The sequence below is a fragment of the Marmota monax genome, unplaced genomic scaffold, assembly GCF_021218885.2.
Source record: "Marmota monax isolate L192 unplaced genomic scaffold, Marmota_monax_Labrador192_F-V1.1 WCK01_AAM20220418_F8-fsc00099, whole genome shotgun sequence".
NCBI classification, from domain to species: Eukaryota; Metazoa; Chordata; class Mammalia; order Rodentia; family Sciuridae; genus Marmota; species Marmota monax.
The window spans coordinates 1,924,399-1,941,734 of NW_026692126.1; the positions used below are offsets into that span (position 1 = coordinate 1,924,399).

Here is a 17,336-nt window from a genome sequence, read left to right on the forward strand (position 1 = left end):
TATGCTTTACTTAAAGCCTCTTTATTTTTGCCCTCTAGTGAAGCCAGCGTGAATGTAGTTTGATATATTTTATTTTATTCTTTTTCTTCTTCTTCTCTTTTTGGAACTGGGGGTTGAATCCAGTGATGCTTTACCACTGAGCTACATCCCTGGCCCTTTTTTTATTTTTTATTTTGAGACAGGATTTCACTATGTTGCTTAAGTCCTCAGTAAGTTGCTGAGGCTGGCTTTGAACTTTTGATCCTCCTGCCTCAGCCTCCCAAGTCACTGGGATTACAGGTGTGTACCACTGTGCCCAACTGATGCATTTTACTATCAACTTTGTTTAAATGTTGAGTTTACTTACAGAAGTGTTTCCTCAACTTAAGATTTTTGTAGTATGTTTTTAAAAGTTTTATAATACATACCACCTATTACTTTAACCATACCGTGGGAGAACACTGATTTATAACATATAGGTCCAGGTTAGCAAATGAGTTCCTTCTGTGGACTCAGCCCTGAGTCAGTGTGGAAGTTAAATACAAAAACATTTTCTTTCTTACAAACCATGCACATATGCTTTGCATCCAATTCTTTTTGTTGTTGTTGTTCTTTTTTTCCTCCCAGGGTATCCTACCACTGAGCTACATGCCCAGCCCATTTATTTATTTATTTATTTATTTATTTACTTTGGTGCTAGGTATTGGACCCAGGGATGCTTAACCACTGAGCCACATCCCAAGCCCTTTTTTATTTTTTATTTTGAGACAGGCTCTCTCTAAGTTGGTTAGGGCCTCACTGAGTTGCTGAGGCTGACCTTAAACTTGTGATTCTCCTATCTCAGCCTCTCAAGCTACTGGGACTACAAGTATCTGCCACCATACCCAGCAGCCCTTGTATTTTTTGAGACAGGGTCTTGCTAAATTGCCCAGTCTGGCCTCAAATTTGCAATCCTCCTGCCTCGGCCTCCTCAGTAGCTGGGATTACAGGTGTGCACCACTGTACCTGGTCCCTCGTGTCCAGTTCTTCACCTATCTATTATAGATAGTGCATTGACTCTGGAGCCGGAATCAGGGCTAAAATCCCAAATCCAGCACTTACTATATGAGCTTTAGACAGATTACTTAGTATATTTGTACCTGAGCTTTCTTGTCTGTAAAACAGAATAACAGGGGACTGGGAATATAGCTCAGTTGGTAGAGTGCTCACCTCATATGCGCAAAGCCCTGGGTTCAATCCCCGGAACCACAAAAACAAAACAAAACAAAGAGAATAATGTTATCCACCTCAGAGGTGTTAAGTAAATAAACGCTTTTAGAACTGTTTCTTTGCAGGTTGTATCTCAATGGTAGAGTGCTTGCCTAGCACATGTGAAGCACTGGGTTTGATCCTCAGCACCGCATAAAAACTAGTATATAAAATAAAGAATGTTTGGAGCATGATATTCCCTAAAAGAAAAGAACTGTGTCTTTGCTATTATTATTTGTTTCCCTTTCCAATTCATATTAAAACCTTCTTGGACCAGGTTAATAGATACGCTATGTAATTAGAGCTTGTATCAGTCAGGGTCCCCATAGGAAACAGATGGTGTGCTCAAAATAGTACAGTTTAAGGAAGGTTTATAGAGGAGCTGTTTACAAAGGTGTTGGTGTAGAGAAACAACAAAAGAAAATGAAATAACAGGGCTTTTGTACGGCCAAGATGTTAACAACCTTTAATCCTGAAAGGCCAAAGTAGAGGAGTGGTTATGAGAACATGAAAGGAAAGAGAATCATGGAGAGACTCGCTGTCTTAAGAGAAACTTTAACCTTTGGTAGGGCCAATTCCAACCAGAAGCCAGGGGTTATGGAACCTTATTGACATAGTTCATTCAGGGCAATCCTCTGAACCAGAGTAGAATGGAGGAGGATAGCGAATCTGAGAGTCAAATGACAGTACAGAGTTCCTTGGAAATAGACCTGGGCATTGTGACAGTGCCCATGTGAACCCTGGGGAAATTATTTCAGACAAGATATATTTCCTCCCTCTCATCCCAGAAAATGACAGAAGCCTTTTGCTTTTTCCTTAAATTCTTACTAATTAAGAATTAATTAGTACTATTAATTAATAGTATTTGTATAATCTCTAGAAGGATGTACAAACTAATAAAAGTAATTCCTCATAAGTGCCAACGTTAGTGGGGAATATATATATGTATTCTCAATATATCTTTTTGTATCCTTTGCTTGGATGTGAGGGTGTTGGAGATTGAGCACGGGGCCTTGAGCATGCTGAGCATATACTCTACCACTGAGATAATAACCCCAGCTCCCTCTCATTTGATTTTTGATCCATGTAATAAATTATCTCTTCTAAATAAATAAATTTTTTAATTGTTTCTGGAAACCCATGGCATAGTTACTAGCAGCAATCCTTCTGAAATCACAAACCTTTGAAACTGGTTTTCTGTATTAAATTCATTCGTTGTATGCAAAATTTTACTCTTACAGTATTAGAAATGGTCTATGTGGCTCACTCTGCTCTCTGCTGTATTTCAGCCTTTCATTCGCTGTAGTTTACAGTGCAGGGATCTAGTTGATGAAGCAAAGAAGTTTCATCTGAGGCCTGAACTTCGGAGTCAGATGCAGGGACCCAGGACAAGAGCTCGTCTAGGTAAGCTGGCATCTTGACTGAATTAGGTGATATCTCTCAAAACCTCTTTCAGGTGGCATAATACAATTGAAAAGACATTCTATAAGCAGTACAAAGACTTTGTTTTAGACCTGCTCTTAATCTTTTATTCTGTCATCTTAGGTAAGTCATTACATTCTAAGCTTCCTTTCCTAGGAAGCAAGAATATCTTTCCTATGTATTTCACATAACTATTTGGAAATTAAATGAGAGAACATTTAAAAGCACATTATATATTGTCAAGTGTTATGTAATATGTTACAATTTTCTTTGAGTATTTTTGGATTCTGTGAGAGACTATTTTGGATGTCATGTGGTAAGTGGTAATACTCTCTCCCACTTCTCCCCTTGTCCTTAGCGTGGTTCTTTTTTCCATTCTAGAATGAAAAAAGGAAGGAAAAGTAACCCAATATAGTAGAAAATACAGGAACATTAGCAGTGACATGCACAGGAGCCCAACCCTGGAGCCAGACTTGTGGGTATAGATCCCAGTTCACCACTTACTAGATACATTAACTTGGGTAGGAAACAACTTCTCTGTGCTTTAATTGCCTCACTTGTAAAATAGGAATCATCATAGCACCTACCTCTAAAGCTATTTCAAAGGAAGTAATTTGTGAAGGCCTAGCATAGTTCTTGTTATCTATTATTTTAGTAAACAAACCTAGGTTTCAAATCCCAGCCCCACCAGTTGCTGTCTTGGTTGGACATGATAACAGTTTATCTGAGCCTATCCTTCTGCCTCTAAAATGAGGGTTGGTTTCTTATCCCACTGGGTCACTAGGATTAATTGAGACAATACAAGTAAGATTCCTACCAGAGCTGGCACAGAGTAAGTGTGAAGATAGTTCTTCTCTTCCCATTTCCTATTGTCTCTAGTTCACTGTCCCAAGACACTAACTGTAATGTGTAAAAGTATTTTATAAATTATGAATTACTCTATATATATGAAGTGGTATTTTTATTGTTTCCTTTTTCTTATCTTGCTATGGAATCATGCATGCTAGGAACATAATTGATAATTAAACTGGTCACTCATAGGTTTAAGGGGAATAGTGTTTTATTTCTCTCTTTTTTAATACCATAAGTACCATATTTTCAAGGTACAAATTTTATTTATTTATTTGGTGGTGCTAAAGATCAAATCTAGGGGTTTGTGCATTATAAGCAAATGCTTTACCACCAAGCCACATCCCTAGTCCTAAGTAAAAATTTTAAAAATATAGAGAAACATAAAATAAAAATCATCCAGGGCTGGGGATATGCCTCAGTGGTCAAGGTGCCCCTGAGTTCAATTCCTGGTCCCAAAATAAATTTTTAAATTAATTAATTAAAGGTCCATTGACAACTAAAACAATATTTTTTTAAAAAATCATCCATAATCCCACCACCCAAAGATATTGTTTTTAAAAAAGGGAACTCTCAGATAAGGCATTATAGATGGTACTGTTCTGATAATTCCTGCAGAATGACAAAATGTGATCTGTATGTCATATAATATATACAGAAGTATATGTTAACACAAGAACCACATATGTAAAATTATAAAAATATTAGAAGGTATAGAGAAATATTTGTTTAACTTCTGAATGAAAAGCCTTATCTTTTTAAATTGTAAAATAAATGTAATGTAAATTTTGCCATTGTAACTTTTTTTTTTTTTTTTTTGGTACCAGAGATTGAACCCAGGGGTGCTTAGTTATTGAGCCATGTCCCCAGCCCTTTTTATTTTTTATATGGAAACAGGGTCTCACTAAGTTGCTTAGGTGTTGCTAAATTGCTGAGGCTGGCCTCAACTTGCAGTCCTTCTGCTTTAGCCTCCTGAGCCACTGGGATTAGAAAGTATATCACTGGGATTAGAAGTGTATATCACTGTACCTGGCCATTATGACCATTTTTAAATATACAAATGAATAGTATTAAACACATTCACATTTTTGTATAACCAATCAATCATCTGATCTCTTTTTACATGGCAAAACTGAAACTCTGTACCCATTAAACAACAATTCTAATGAATAGGAACCTTTCTAGCCAAGATAGAAAAACAGATTCCCACAAGGTTACTTAACTATATCAGTTATATATATATTTTTAATTGATGGCAAAAACAAAGAGATGAACTGGAAAAATACATATTCTATATGGTTAATATTTTTAATATGAAAAGAACCCACATAAATCGACAAGAAAAAATAATAATAGGAGATCAGCAAAATTGCTGTATAATAGCATACAGAAGAGAAAATAAAAGTGACCTTTAACATCTAAAAATACATTTCAGGACTGGGGATGTGGCTCAAGCGGTAGTGCGCTCACCTGGCATGCATGCGGCCTGGGTTCGATCCTCAGCACCACATACAAACAAAGATGTTGTGTCCGCCGAAAACTGAAAAATAAATATTAAAAAAAATAAATAAATAAAATAAAATAAAAATACACTTCATACCAGGCATGGTGACACCTGCCTCTAATCCCAGTTACTTAGAAGACTTTGTTTCAAAATGTAGAAAGGCTTGGGAATGTAGTTCAGTGATAGAGCACCCCTGGGTTCAATCCCAGGTACGGCAAAAAACAAAAATAAAAATATACTTCACTAGAAGGTCTAGAAATTAATATTAAACAAAGTAATTATTTGAGTTTAAAATATGTAAAACCCAAAATAAAATGTACACTTCTATAATTTATAAATAAAATGCCCCACTTCTAGGAATCTATGCTGTACAAATAAACACTAGTATGTAAGAATATATATAAGAATGCTTACCATAAACTGATAATGTTGCCAGAAAAAAAGGAATACAGCCTTAATTCCATCTGAAGGGGAATGAATGATTGACTAGATTATAGTACAACTATACTGGCTAATATTTTGAAACACACTTCTCCCCTTTCCCTAAAATAAAGACCACGTCACTGCCAGGATGCCTCAGTTTTAGTAATGTGGGTTTTTTCCCCACATTGTTCTTTTTTTTTTTTTTTTTTAATTTTTTAATATTTATTTCTTTTAGTTCTCGGCGGACACAACATCTTTGTTGGTATGTGGTGCTGAGGATCGAACCCGGGCCGCACGCATGCCAGGCGAGCGCGCTACCGCTTGAGCCATATCCCCAGCCCCCCACATTGTTCTTGTTAGATATCCTAGACACACTTTTCTCACTAAAAAAAAAAAAAAAAATTAAGTACCCCTTTGAGGTGTTCACATAAAAAGCAAAGGGAGATCAGTAGAAGAGAAGAAAGGGACCACAAGGGGAGAGGGCCATCAAGTGGTGCATGCCTGTAATCCTAGCAAGTCAGGAGGACAGGAGGATCACAAGATTGAGGCCAGCCTCAGTGTCTTGGTAAGACTCTGATCAACTCAGAAAGACCCTGTCTCAATAAAAAGGGCTGGATTTATAGCTTGGTAATAAAGCACCCCTGCATTCCATACAAAAACAAAACCAAAAAAAAATACATTTATTGGCAAAAAACAACAAGCTTCCTTCCAGTTGACCCTTTTATATTTGTTATACATATTAGTCAAATTGTTTTGTGTATTGGTCCCCAACTTAGGATCCAAGGATATTAAGCCCTTGGGAGTCCTTCCAGAGGAGACTTTCTAGGCAAAAAGCAAATAACAAAGGAAAGCATATTGGACTAAATAAAAACTCGTATACAAATTTTAAGGAAAATAAGTTTGGCACAACCACAGTAAAGGGTTAAAACCATTTAAAGACTTGACTATACAGTTCAGAAAAGGACAAATATAATTGACTAGTAAATATAAAGGAAGAAAGTTAAACCTAATTAATAATAGTCTTTATTAGTAATAAAATAATAATGAAAACAGTTACTTTCCTACCAGAATATTAGATATTAAAAAACAATATTCAGTGCTACAGAGAATTGAATGAGTTGGCCTTTTAATAGTGTTGGTGGGAGTATAAATTGGTATAGTCTCAAAAAATCCTCTTCTATCAGAAGTCTTTTTCCAGTTCATGTTTTTCACTCCAGCAATCCTTCAGTTTCTTTGTTAAGAAAATTATCAGTACCTGGGAGATATAGCTTAGTCGTAGATTGTGTGCTTAGCATGTGTGAAGCCCTAGATTCAATCCCTAGCACCAAAACACAAAACAAAATATAACGAGGAAAAGTTTCATTTCTAAGGATATTTATATGTGATTATAATTCCTGAAATGCCTAAGAATATTATAACCATGTATTGAAATATTTTGTTAATATCTTTGGAAAGTGAAATAAAAACTGCAGAATAAATATATATGGTCCCATTTTTGTTTTATAAATATGTAGAAACACATCTGGAAGGAAATAATGTTACATTTTGATATGTCTTTGTACTGTGGAATTATGGGTAAATTTTTCATAATATAAAATAGTATTTCATCATATGAAACAAGCATAATGTTTGTTTTCCAAGTTTTTAGTGAAAATGTATTATATATTCTGTATTAATAATTAGAAAAATAGTTTTTAAAAATCTTTTTAATGAGAGCATTAATTCACATATTAATTATGTGAAAGGGCAGGATGACTATATTAGTGCTTGAGTTGCTTTTTCTTAAAGATAACTTAGGAGGGGTGATTCACGCCAGTATCCCAGTGACTCAGGAAGATGAAGCAGGAGGATCACAAGTTGTAGGCCAGCCTTGGTAATTTAGTAAGAATGTCTCAAAAATAAAATGAAAAGGACTGGGAATATAACTCAGTGGTAGAGCACCCGTGGTTTCAATCCCCAGTACTTCAAGAAAATAAAAGAAAGAAGAAAGAAATTATTACTAGTCTCTCAAAACACAGGATGAAGTCTTTCATAACAAAGATGTTTGGGATTAATGACCCTGGGGCCCAGCCCCCTGGAACCATAAATTCCCCAAGTGACTCACACTGACACTTCTTCCAAGTTCTGCTGTAGACAGAATGTTTACTGAGAAACCTTCAGTTAACTGGAAGTACTGTTAGTTCTTTGGGTTTTGTAACAATCCATTTCTTATCTGCTTCTGTGCCTCATCTTTCAAAAGCTTCCTCAATAAAATCATATCAAGACAGTTTTTTTAATCTAGGAATTACATAAAGCAACAAAATAACAGTTGAAAAATCAGTGGAATAGAAAAATAGTTTTTAAAAATCTTTTTAATGAGAGCATTAATCTTTTTAAATCAGTGGAATTAAAATTTGCCAAGTGCAGGAAGTACTTCTCAGTTGTTGTAGCTATCTTCATTCCCTTCTACCTACAGGTATCTTCACCTAGTGTCATCTACAAGAGGAAATGTGTTTAGTTAGAACAATCACTCTCACATTCTCTGTTCAAATCAGGAAGGGAAGAGGTGGGGTAAGAAGGGAAGATAGGGGCTGGGGTTGTGGCTCAGTGGTAGAGTGCTTACCTAGCATGCACGAGGCACTGGGTTCGATCCTCAGCACCACATAAATATAAAATAAAGATATTGTGTCCAGCTAAAACTAAATAAATATTTTTTTTTAAAAAAGGCAGATAGGTAGGGGAGATAGTGCTGCCATGAAAGTTGGAGGCCAAGCTCAATGTCAGCCTCAACAACGTAGCCAGGCCATGGAAGACACAAAGAACTTATGGTTCTGACCTCTTCCAGCTTGAGGAAATTTTAGGCATATAAAAGTTGCTTAATATTAAAGGAACCTGCATTCAGATGCTTTGTTTTTCTAAGGAGCTGCCTACTGAAACCTACTTATTCACTCACTTTGGGGAAGAGTCTGCTTTATTTGGCAAGTACACAAGACAGGTGCCCTCTTAAAATATGAGGTTAATTCTGGGATTTATGTACGGATATGTGAGTGTGTGGTAAGAAAAATTTTATAAACATTTATTAAAAAAAAAATCAGGAGGATATAATGATTTCCCATACCCATCACCCAGTTTCAACAATTAACAACTCATGGCCTATCTATTTTAAAGCAAATTCCAAACAGGATATAATTCTATGATAATATATACTTCAGCATGTATCCCAAAAAGATGAGGAACGTTTTTTAAAAAAACACATTCAAATTATCAGTCTAAAAAACACATACGGTTCCTTATTATCATCAGATATCAAGTATATGTTTTTAATTTTTTTTCCCCATAATTAGTAGTTGTTTTAAGGGTTTTGGGGTTTGTTTGTTTGTTTTGGTTTTTTTTGTTTTGGTGTTGTGGATTCAACCCAGGGGCATTTTACCATTGGACTACGTCCCTAGCCCATTTTGGTTTTTATTTTGAGATAGGTTCTCGCTAAATTATTTAGGGCCTGGCTACGTTGTTGAAGCTGACATTGAGCTTGGCCTCCAACTTGTGATCCTCCTGCCTCAGTTTCCTGAATAGCTTGGATTACAGGTGTGCCACCACCATGACCACCTGTTGCCTGTTTTTGAACACTGAAGTTGTTCAAATCAGGATCAGATAAAGTCCATACATTGCAATGGTGTCCTATGTCTCTTTAGGTCTTTAAACCATAGTTTTTTTAAACCATAGTTTAGTTTTTCCTTTGTTTGTTGACAAAACCAGGCTGTTTGACCTGTAGAATTTCCCTTATTCTGTATTTTGTTAATTACATCCTTATAAAAGTATTTAACATGTTCTTCTTTCCCCTGTATTTTGTATAGACTGGTGATTATACTAGAGGCTTGATAAGATTTAGGCTCAGTGTCTTGGAAAAATTACTTCACAGGTTGTAGTGTTTTTTTGTTTGTTTGTTTGTTTGTTTTCCTATACATCAATCACATCAGGAAGCACACAGTGTCCAATGATAATATATTAGCTTTTCACCTAATTACTGTAGCAGCCATTGATGATAATTATCAAATCCATAACTTCATCTGTCTTTCTTGTCAGCTTCAAAGTGTGCTACATTTGCTCTTTCAAGTCCAGGTTACTTATAAGATCTGCTTGGTCTCCTAAATGCCTTCCTAGTGATTGAATTGTCCAAAGCTCCACCAACTGTTCTCTCCATGAATTCTCATAGACTTTGCCCTTTGAAAAGAGCCAAGGCAGGAAATCTTTTATCAGAATAAGGCCTTAGGGGAGAGGGGAGGAAATAAAGGCTGTCAGAATAGCTTCTTTGGGAAAATAGAAGGAATGACTTTCCTTTAAAAGCTTCATCTTTGGTAACCTCACAGTTTTGATGAATTGACAGAGAATGTGATCATATAGTTAGCCAAGTTGGAAAAATAAATGTTCGTGAAAAGAGATTTCTTAAATCTTGCCAGGCGCAGTGGCTCGTGTCTGTAATCCCAGAGACTAAGGCAGGAGGATTGCAAGTTCAAGGCCAGCGTTGGCAATTTAGCAAGGCCCTAAGCAATTTAACGAGACCCTGCCGAAAAATAAAAATTAAAAAAAGGACAGGATACATGGCTCAGTGATTAAGTGCCCTTGGGTTCAATACCCAGTACCAATTACAAATAAAATCTTATTACTTGGTTTCTAAGCCTTAACCCTCACCATTTTTGGGATAGGGTTAAGAAAATGTTTTTTTCTTCATTAGAAAGAAAATTCCAATTTGGGTTTTCCAGGCTGAGGAGAGCAGGAAAGGAGCCTCCCAACTATATTTAGGACCCCAGTTACAATGTTAGCCAGAATCATCTAGCTATAATGAAATGATGTAGTGGAATGTTCAGGTTCACCTTCTGTAGTTTTAATGTCCAGAAACTTTCATTTCAGAAATTCAGGTTCTCAAGAGCTAGACTCTTAAGAAGAAATAGTTTCCCACTAAGCAGCCCTGTGATGTATAAAACAAGATAACCTAGAGCTATGTATGCTTATTCTTCCCTAGGAGTAGTTACCGAGCCAAAGATGATGACATAACGTATTTTTTCTTTGTCCTTAGGAGCCAATGAAGTGCTTCTGGTGGTTGGTGGCTTCGGAAGCCAGCAGTCTCCCATTGATGTAGTAGAGAAATATGACCCCAAGACTCAGGAGTGGAGCTTTTTGCCAGTAAGTGGTAGTGAAACCATTCGTGGGCAGAGAGCTTAAATGTCCTGCATTCCTGACTTAAGATGATAACCAGTCTAGCCCACGAGTAGAAAAGCATAGTAGCCACATGTGTTTCTTACTACAATGTTGCACACACAGTAGGTACTCCATAAATGGGTTGTTTTGTTTATTTTTATTCTTTTGTGGTGCTGGGGATCAAACCCAGAGCCTGACACATGCTAGGCAAGTGCCCTGCCACGGAGCTACACCCCAAGCCCCTCAATAAACAGTTTAGGTTAGAAAATCAGAAGATTAAACTTCAGGAACATTGGTGTTCCTGTTTGAATTTAATTCAGCTGTCCACCATTATTTAGGTACGGCTGATCATGCTGTATTAAATGTTTTAAATCAAACTTGTGTTCAGTTGAACTCAAAAACTTTGTATCTTTCATCCTCAGTATTTATTATTTCAGTACTGAAATATTTTCTGAGAAAACTTGGAAATCTTTTGATCAGTCCTTCCTTTTGTAATTTTGAATACTGGCCCTATGATTGATTAGCAATGTGGGGATACTTTTCCACATTATAGAAGGATATCAGTCTCTTAGCCCAGTGCCTTTGAAGTCAATCACTGGGTAGTTGAAAGGCATGAAATCTCTTGGAAATCTTGGAACAAGGTAAATGTGCTTCTAGAAAGCACCACAGCAAAAATTCCATTCAGCTGGAGGCCACTTGAGGAGGAACCACTGCCTCAGGAAAAGTTCATGTGACAGGTAAAAGAAGCAAAGAGGTGTATAATAAAGACAGAAAGGTCAGCAAAATGTAAGGCCTAAAACTTGCCTGAATGAAATCCTCTGTACCTCTTCTTTCCCAAATCCATAGAGCATCACTCGTAAGAGACGTTATGTGGCCTCAGTGTCCCTACATGACCGGATCTATGTAATTGGTGGCTATGATGGCCGTTCCCGCCTCAGTTCAGTGGAATGTCTAGACTCCACAGCAGATGAGGATGGGGTCTGGTATTCTGTGGCCCCTATGAATGTCCGACGAGGTCTTGCTGGAGCTACCACCCTGGGAGGTAGGCTTGCTGTGCAGACCATGTTTCCATCTCACTGTAACTAGACCAGTGTATCAGCATTCTTACCTCTCCTGTTATCTGGCAGGAATTATGGAGGATAAACTGGCAAGGTCAAATGTTTCTTTTTGGTTTTGGAACTGACAGTGTTACAGAAGCTGTTTGATATTTGTGGATCTTTCAATAATGACTCCAAAGTTGGTAATTCAAGTTCCATTGTGCTGGATGAGAACTAGCGATAGTTGTATTTCAGATTCCCAGGTAGTCTTTGAATGCTTTTAAGAATTTCATCTTACACCATTCTTTTTAAAGATCTCTTAACTGTGCTATCTTCCTTATCTCTGAGACATAATTGACTTATCCCAGTTAAACACAACATTTTTGCTCCCAGACATGTGAAGAATCTGTGGGGAATTGTAAAGAAAAGAATTCTTTGAAATCTCTCATTCTTTAATAGTCTGTAATTTGTTCATTCTGAACAGATATGATATACGTCTCTGGAGGCTTTGATGGAAGCCGACGTCATACCAGTATGGAGCGATATGACCCAAACATTGACCAGTGGAGCATGCTAGGAGATATGCAGACAGCTCGAGAGGGTGCTGGACTAGTAGTGGCCAGTGGAGTGATCTACTGTCTAGGTATTCAGCCTGGGATGCAGGGATGGAGAGAACTCAATGGTTAGCAGACTCTAGGTAGAATTCCTTTTTATCCAAATTAAGTTCATAGACTTCCTTCCACAAGGATTGTTGGTCTGTCTCAATATATTTTCCATTAACTGGGATTATCATTTTTTTTATAAGCAAACAGTAGGGTAGTATTAGATTTCTGTTTGGGTTATTAGAACTCTGTGGGAGAATTGAAACTAAAAAAATTATGTGAAGCTATAAGGGAATGCTAACTGGGAATGGGCCTGAGGCTTTACCTTTCTTGTTGGAATGATCTCTACTTTATTTTCCAGGAGGATATGATGGCTTGAATATTTTAAATTCAGTTGAGAAATACGATCCACATACTGGACACTGGACTAATGTTACACCAATGGCTACCAAGCGTTCAGGTAAAACCAGTAGATTTGAGGGAGGAGGCAGGAAACAGTGCTGTCAAATCTTTACACATGCAGTATTAATGTACAGGACAATATCAGTAAATCAGAGTTGCAATTCCTGTTTCCCTATAGACTTGTATAAGTTAGATTCAAGTTTCTTCCTTGCCTCTTTTCTTTAAATATTATTGAGAAAAAGATAAACTTTCAACTAGATTATAAATTTGAGGGCAAAAACTTTTTTGTTTTACTCATTTTAATGTCTTTGTTCCCTTCCTGCATGACAAAATATTTAATACAATTTTGTGTTGTTGTAATATATGTTAAATAAAACATCTAATGTGTAAGGACAGAACAATAGCTGTTTACCTTCACTGAGAGCTTCTTGAAATTGACTAGGCTGGGTATGTAAGAAAAGAGAAAACACTACTCCTCCAGTTTTCTTCTGGATAAATATTGGACCATAACCAAAGTAATGACTCCTTTCTTTCCTCTCACCATTATTGCCCCTTCCTGTTTTCTCCTACTGTGAAGAGATTGAGCTCTGAGTTAATGAAGGTGAAGAAGAGAACCATTTCAAATTTTCTTTTATCATTCTAAGTCCTAGTCAGAGAGTTTACAGATGAGCCAGGCATAGCTATAATCATAGTAACTCTAAAGGTTGAGGCAAGAGGATCACAAGTTCAAAGCCACTTGGAGCCATTTAGCAAGATCCTGCCTCAAAATAAAAAAATCAAGAAGAGGGTCTGGGAATGTAGCTTAGTGGTAGAGAGCTTAGGTTCAGTCCCTATACAGAAGGTGTGGAGGTGGGGGCTGGAGATGTAAAAACCTATACTGCCCTAGGTTTTTTCTAGGCCTGTGTAGGGCATTTCCATATGCCTTGCCTACCCCAGAGCTCAGCTAGCCATTAATGACCATGTTTTGTTTCTAGAATTCAAATCCTAGGTGCAATAACATTACTTGGCTAATACACTCTTTTTTTTCCCCAGGTGCTGGAGTAGCCCTTCTGAATGACCATATTTATGTGGTGGGGGGATTTGATGGCACAGCCCACCTTTCTTCAGTTGAAGCATACAACATTCGCACTGATTCCTGGACAACTGTCACTAGTATGACCACTCCGCGATGTTATGTAGGGGCCACAGTGCTTCGAGGGAGACTCTATGCAATTGCAGGGTAAGAATTTAGAAACCAGAGTAGAATCCTGCATCCAGGGCAAGAGTCTCTGGGATCCAAACCCCATTTTTGGGTGGAGACAATTTAGGTGGAGGAGATATCTGTAGTGATAACCCTAATGAAGGACTGATACATAATGCTCGTTTCTTTTCTTTTGCTTTTCCCCACTCAGATATGATGGCAATTCCCTGCTGAGTAGCATTGAATGCTATGACCCAATCATCGACAGTTGGGAAGTAGTGACATCCATGGGAACCCAGCGCTGTGATGCTGGTGTGTGTGTTCTCCGAGAGAAATGACCATTGTTAGAGCACCATCCAGAGCTAGTGACCAGTCCAGAGGACAGATTGTGGAAGAGTCAAGGATCCTTTCCAGAATATCTATTTCTCACTGTGTGCACAGAGTGATTACAAGCACCAGTGCAGTGATGATTGTACTTATTTGACCACACTCCCCCTCGCGCTGGTAATATCCCACACAAGGGTGTGAAACAGGTACCCAAGGGAAGAGAATGCACAGTGAATGGATGTGAGACCAGATAGCCTCTCCCTCTGGTCTGGGGAGCACTTTCTTATTATTTCTTTCTTAACCATGTGCTTGGGAGTGTGTGTGTGTGTTCTGCCTCTTACATTGCAGAGAACTAAGGTGGGTATGGCCTCTACATATAGACAGTACCCAGTCTAAATGATTGGAGGGATTCCAGCTTGAGTAAGCTTGGTAAAATCCAAGGCCAAGTCCCTCCTGCCCCCACCCGGGAACAAATACCTTTTCTAATCTACAAAGAGCTGAGGACTCCACAGTTCCATTCAGAAAAAAAACAAAAGGGAAAGCCCTATCAAAACTTTGGGGGCCAAGGGAAGAGTTCTGTGTGACATCCCTTAAGGGAAAAGGTTTGGTATATCCAAACTGAGGTTAGAATAAGTGACATGAACTGAGTTTGATGGGATGTGAGTGAACCTACACTACCACTAAATATAACCTAGAAGACTGAGAAGGATATATTATTTGAAAGATCTTTTTATTACCCCAAGTTCTTTCTAAAAGTAAAGTGCTGTACATCTTGGAACTGGAGACTGAGAGAATACAGAATGAACAAATGTTGGAATGAGAGGAGATGGCTTAAATATACCTGGGGATAAACTAGAAGTACCTGTGATTTTACAATCATCTTATTTCCTGCCAGGGCTCTTGTAGCCATGGCAATGTTTATCTTGAAAGGGTGAAAGACTTTCTTTGTTGAATCAAATACTACTACACTATTACGCTATTTATTTGGGGATGGGGTGGGGGGTGGCAGCAACCTGGTAGTTTAACTACCTGATTACTGCCCCGTTCTTTTAAGAGCACACTTCTGCTAAGAAGTGTTTTTTACTGCTGTGTTTGGTACATTTAGTCTTCTTCCTGCTATAAGTTTCCCTTACCTGTCTTTCGAGTGAATTTTATTCATCCCAGGACAGAATAATCAAGAACAACCAAAATTCTTGTTAGTTCCAGTACCTCTGCTCTCACCATTTCTGAGCTACCATTCAGACCTCTTCTGTGTCATAAAGTTGTTGATTATGGGTATAGGAGTGTGGGAATGTGATAACTTAAAACAAGGATGCACTTTCCCTTTGCTCTGGAATTCCACTTTTTCCTCTTTCTGAGTTGTATTGACCTACAGAATTAATTTCCTTTGTATTTTTTTAAGAAAATAAAAAAGTCAACTGTCTCAAATGCCTTTAAGAGAGTTTGTGTGGGCAGGGGATATAGCTCCGTGGCAGAACACTTACCTGTCATACATGAACTCTGGGTTCCATCCCCAGCACCACACACACACATATACATACATGTTTGTTGCTAATGAGCTCTGCCTTCAGACATTTTAAGGAATAGGCATACAGATCAGCTGTAGGTCCTGTTTCTATCTGTTCACTGTGTGTGTGCCAACTAGCTCTGCTATTTTTGTTAGACAAGGGTAAGAGATAGCACTTTGGCCACAGTTTGGAGGTTCTCCAAACTGTTCAATGTTAATCTGAATTTGTCGTATTCATTGGCCCCTCTCCCACCTGGAGTTTACTTGAAACCAAAGGAAATAAAGAGGTGCAGTCTTGAACTTATTTAGCACCCACTTGAATTTTTCAGTCACCCCAGTCCTTTGTTGTGATAGGTTTTTGTTTGTTTTTGACATACTGGGAATTGAACCAGAGCCTCATGCATGCTAGGCAAGCACTCTACCACTGAACTACATCCCCAGCCCTTTTTATTTGATACTGAGACAAGATCTTGCCATTTTCCCCAGGCTGGCCTCAAATTTGAGATTCTGCCTCAGCCTACCAAGTAACTGGGTACAGATGTGTACCACCATACCCTCCCACCCCAGTCCTTGTTCTGTTTACTTCAATTTATTGCACATGATGTAAACAGCTATGCAGAAGGCCTGCGAAACTGCAAAAATTTGGATGTTCTCAGAGCAAAAGGAAGTGCATAAAAGGAAATCATTTTCACTACAGAGGCCTGCCAGCCTTTCTTTATCATATGGATTGACACATTGTAATTTTTGTTTTTATTATTGCTTTTTTGTTTTGTTTGATCTTTGGGGTTTTTGTTTTTGGGTTTGTGCTTGCTAACCACAACCTGTGAAACCTGGCTCATCTTATCTCAGGAAGAGATTAAGGGGAAATTGCAGGTGAGGCAGAAATGGAGGTATAGGACTGATGGCTCTAGTACCAATTCCTGAATTCAGGCCAAATTCATAAATACATGAAGCCACCAAATTCATGTAAAACATGAAGCCGCAGCTGAATGTTCTACAGGAAATCAACATGTAAAACTCACTGCTCCTTTTCTACTTTATTCCCCAATTTTACACACCTTCACATTTTCTCACTTGTACACAAGGATCTCCCTAATTTGGTGGTTCCTCGTTATTCTAGCTCCTATAATTAGTAGTCAGTTACCTACTTACTTAGCTAAGGAAAGCTTTCTCTTGTCTGTCATCACAGTAGACACCCAGTTAGTTTCTAAGTTCTTACATTTCTTAGTTTCAGATCCATTCCCATATCTTCATTCTCTTCTACCAGACAGCTCGGGCCTTTATGCTGGATTCATGAGGTAATAATCTCCTAATGTCCTTACTACTACTCTTTTCCTCTGTTATCCGATTCCTTTATTTTGTGAAGCTCAGATATAATCATTACAGTACTTAACATATAAGAGATTATTGGTATATATTGTGGTGATTTCCAGCCTAAAATTCCATAGATTTCCATTACCTATATTTTAAAGTTAAAATTCCTTAGTATGACATTAGACCCATGACATCTAGTCCCATTCTACCTTCTCCCAGGGATAATGTGCTTCTGTCACTGGTCTATTTACCATTCCTAAATTTGCTCAAACCCTGGTTCGTGGATTATACTTTTCCCTCTAAATCTTGCTTTCCTGATAATCCTAGTCGCTTCTTAATGCCTAGTTAAAAGGTCACCTAGGTAAAG

General features: G+C 37.9%; 1 protein-coding gene across 1 annotated transcript in view; it reads left to right on the top strand.

The window, feature by feature from the left end:
• The window catches only part of Klhl12 (kelch like family member 12), a 30,556-nt gene extending 15,540 nt beyond the window's left edge, over positions 1 to 15,016 (top strand). Inside the window, exons 6-12 of the mRNA XM_046463813.2 lie at positions 2,517 to 2,631; positions 10,479 to 10,585; positions 11,447 to 11,642; positions 12,122 to 12,280; positions 12,601 to 12,699; positions 13,674 to 13,860; positions 14,033 to 15,016. Coding sequence (XP_046319769.1) covers positions 2,517 to 2,631; positions 10,479 to 10,585; positions 11,447 to 11,642; positions 12,122 to 12,280; positions 12,601 to 12,699; positions 13,674 to 13,860; positions 14,033 to 14,159 — 990 coding nt within the window. The 3' untranslated portion in view covers positions 14,160 to 15,016. The remainder of the gene's footprint in view (positions 1 to 2,516; positions 2,632 to 10,478; positions 10,586 to 11,446; positions 11,643 to 12,121; positions 12,281 to 12,600; positions 12,700 to 13,673; positions 13,861 to 14,032) is intronic.
• The last annotated feature ends 2,320 nt before the right edge of the window (positions 15,017 to 17,336 follow it).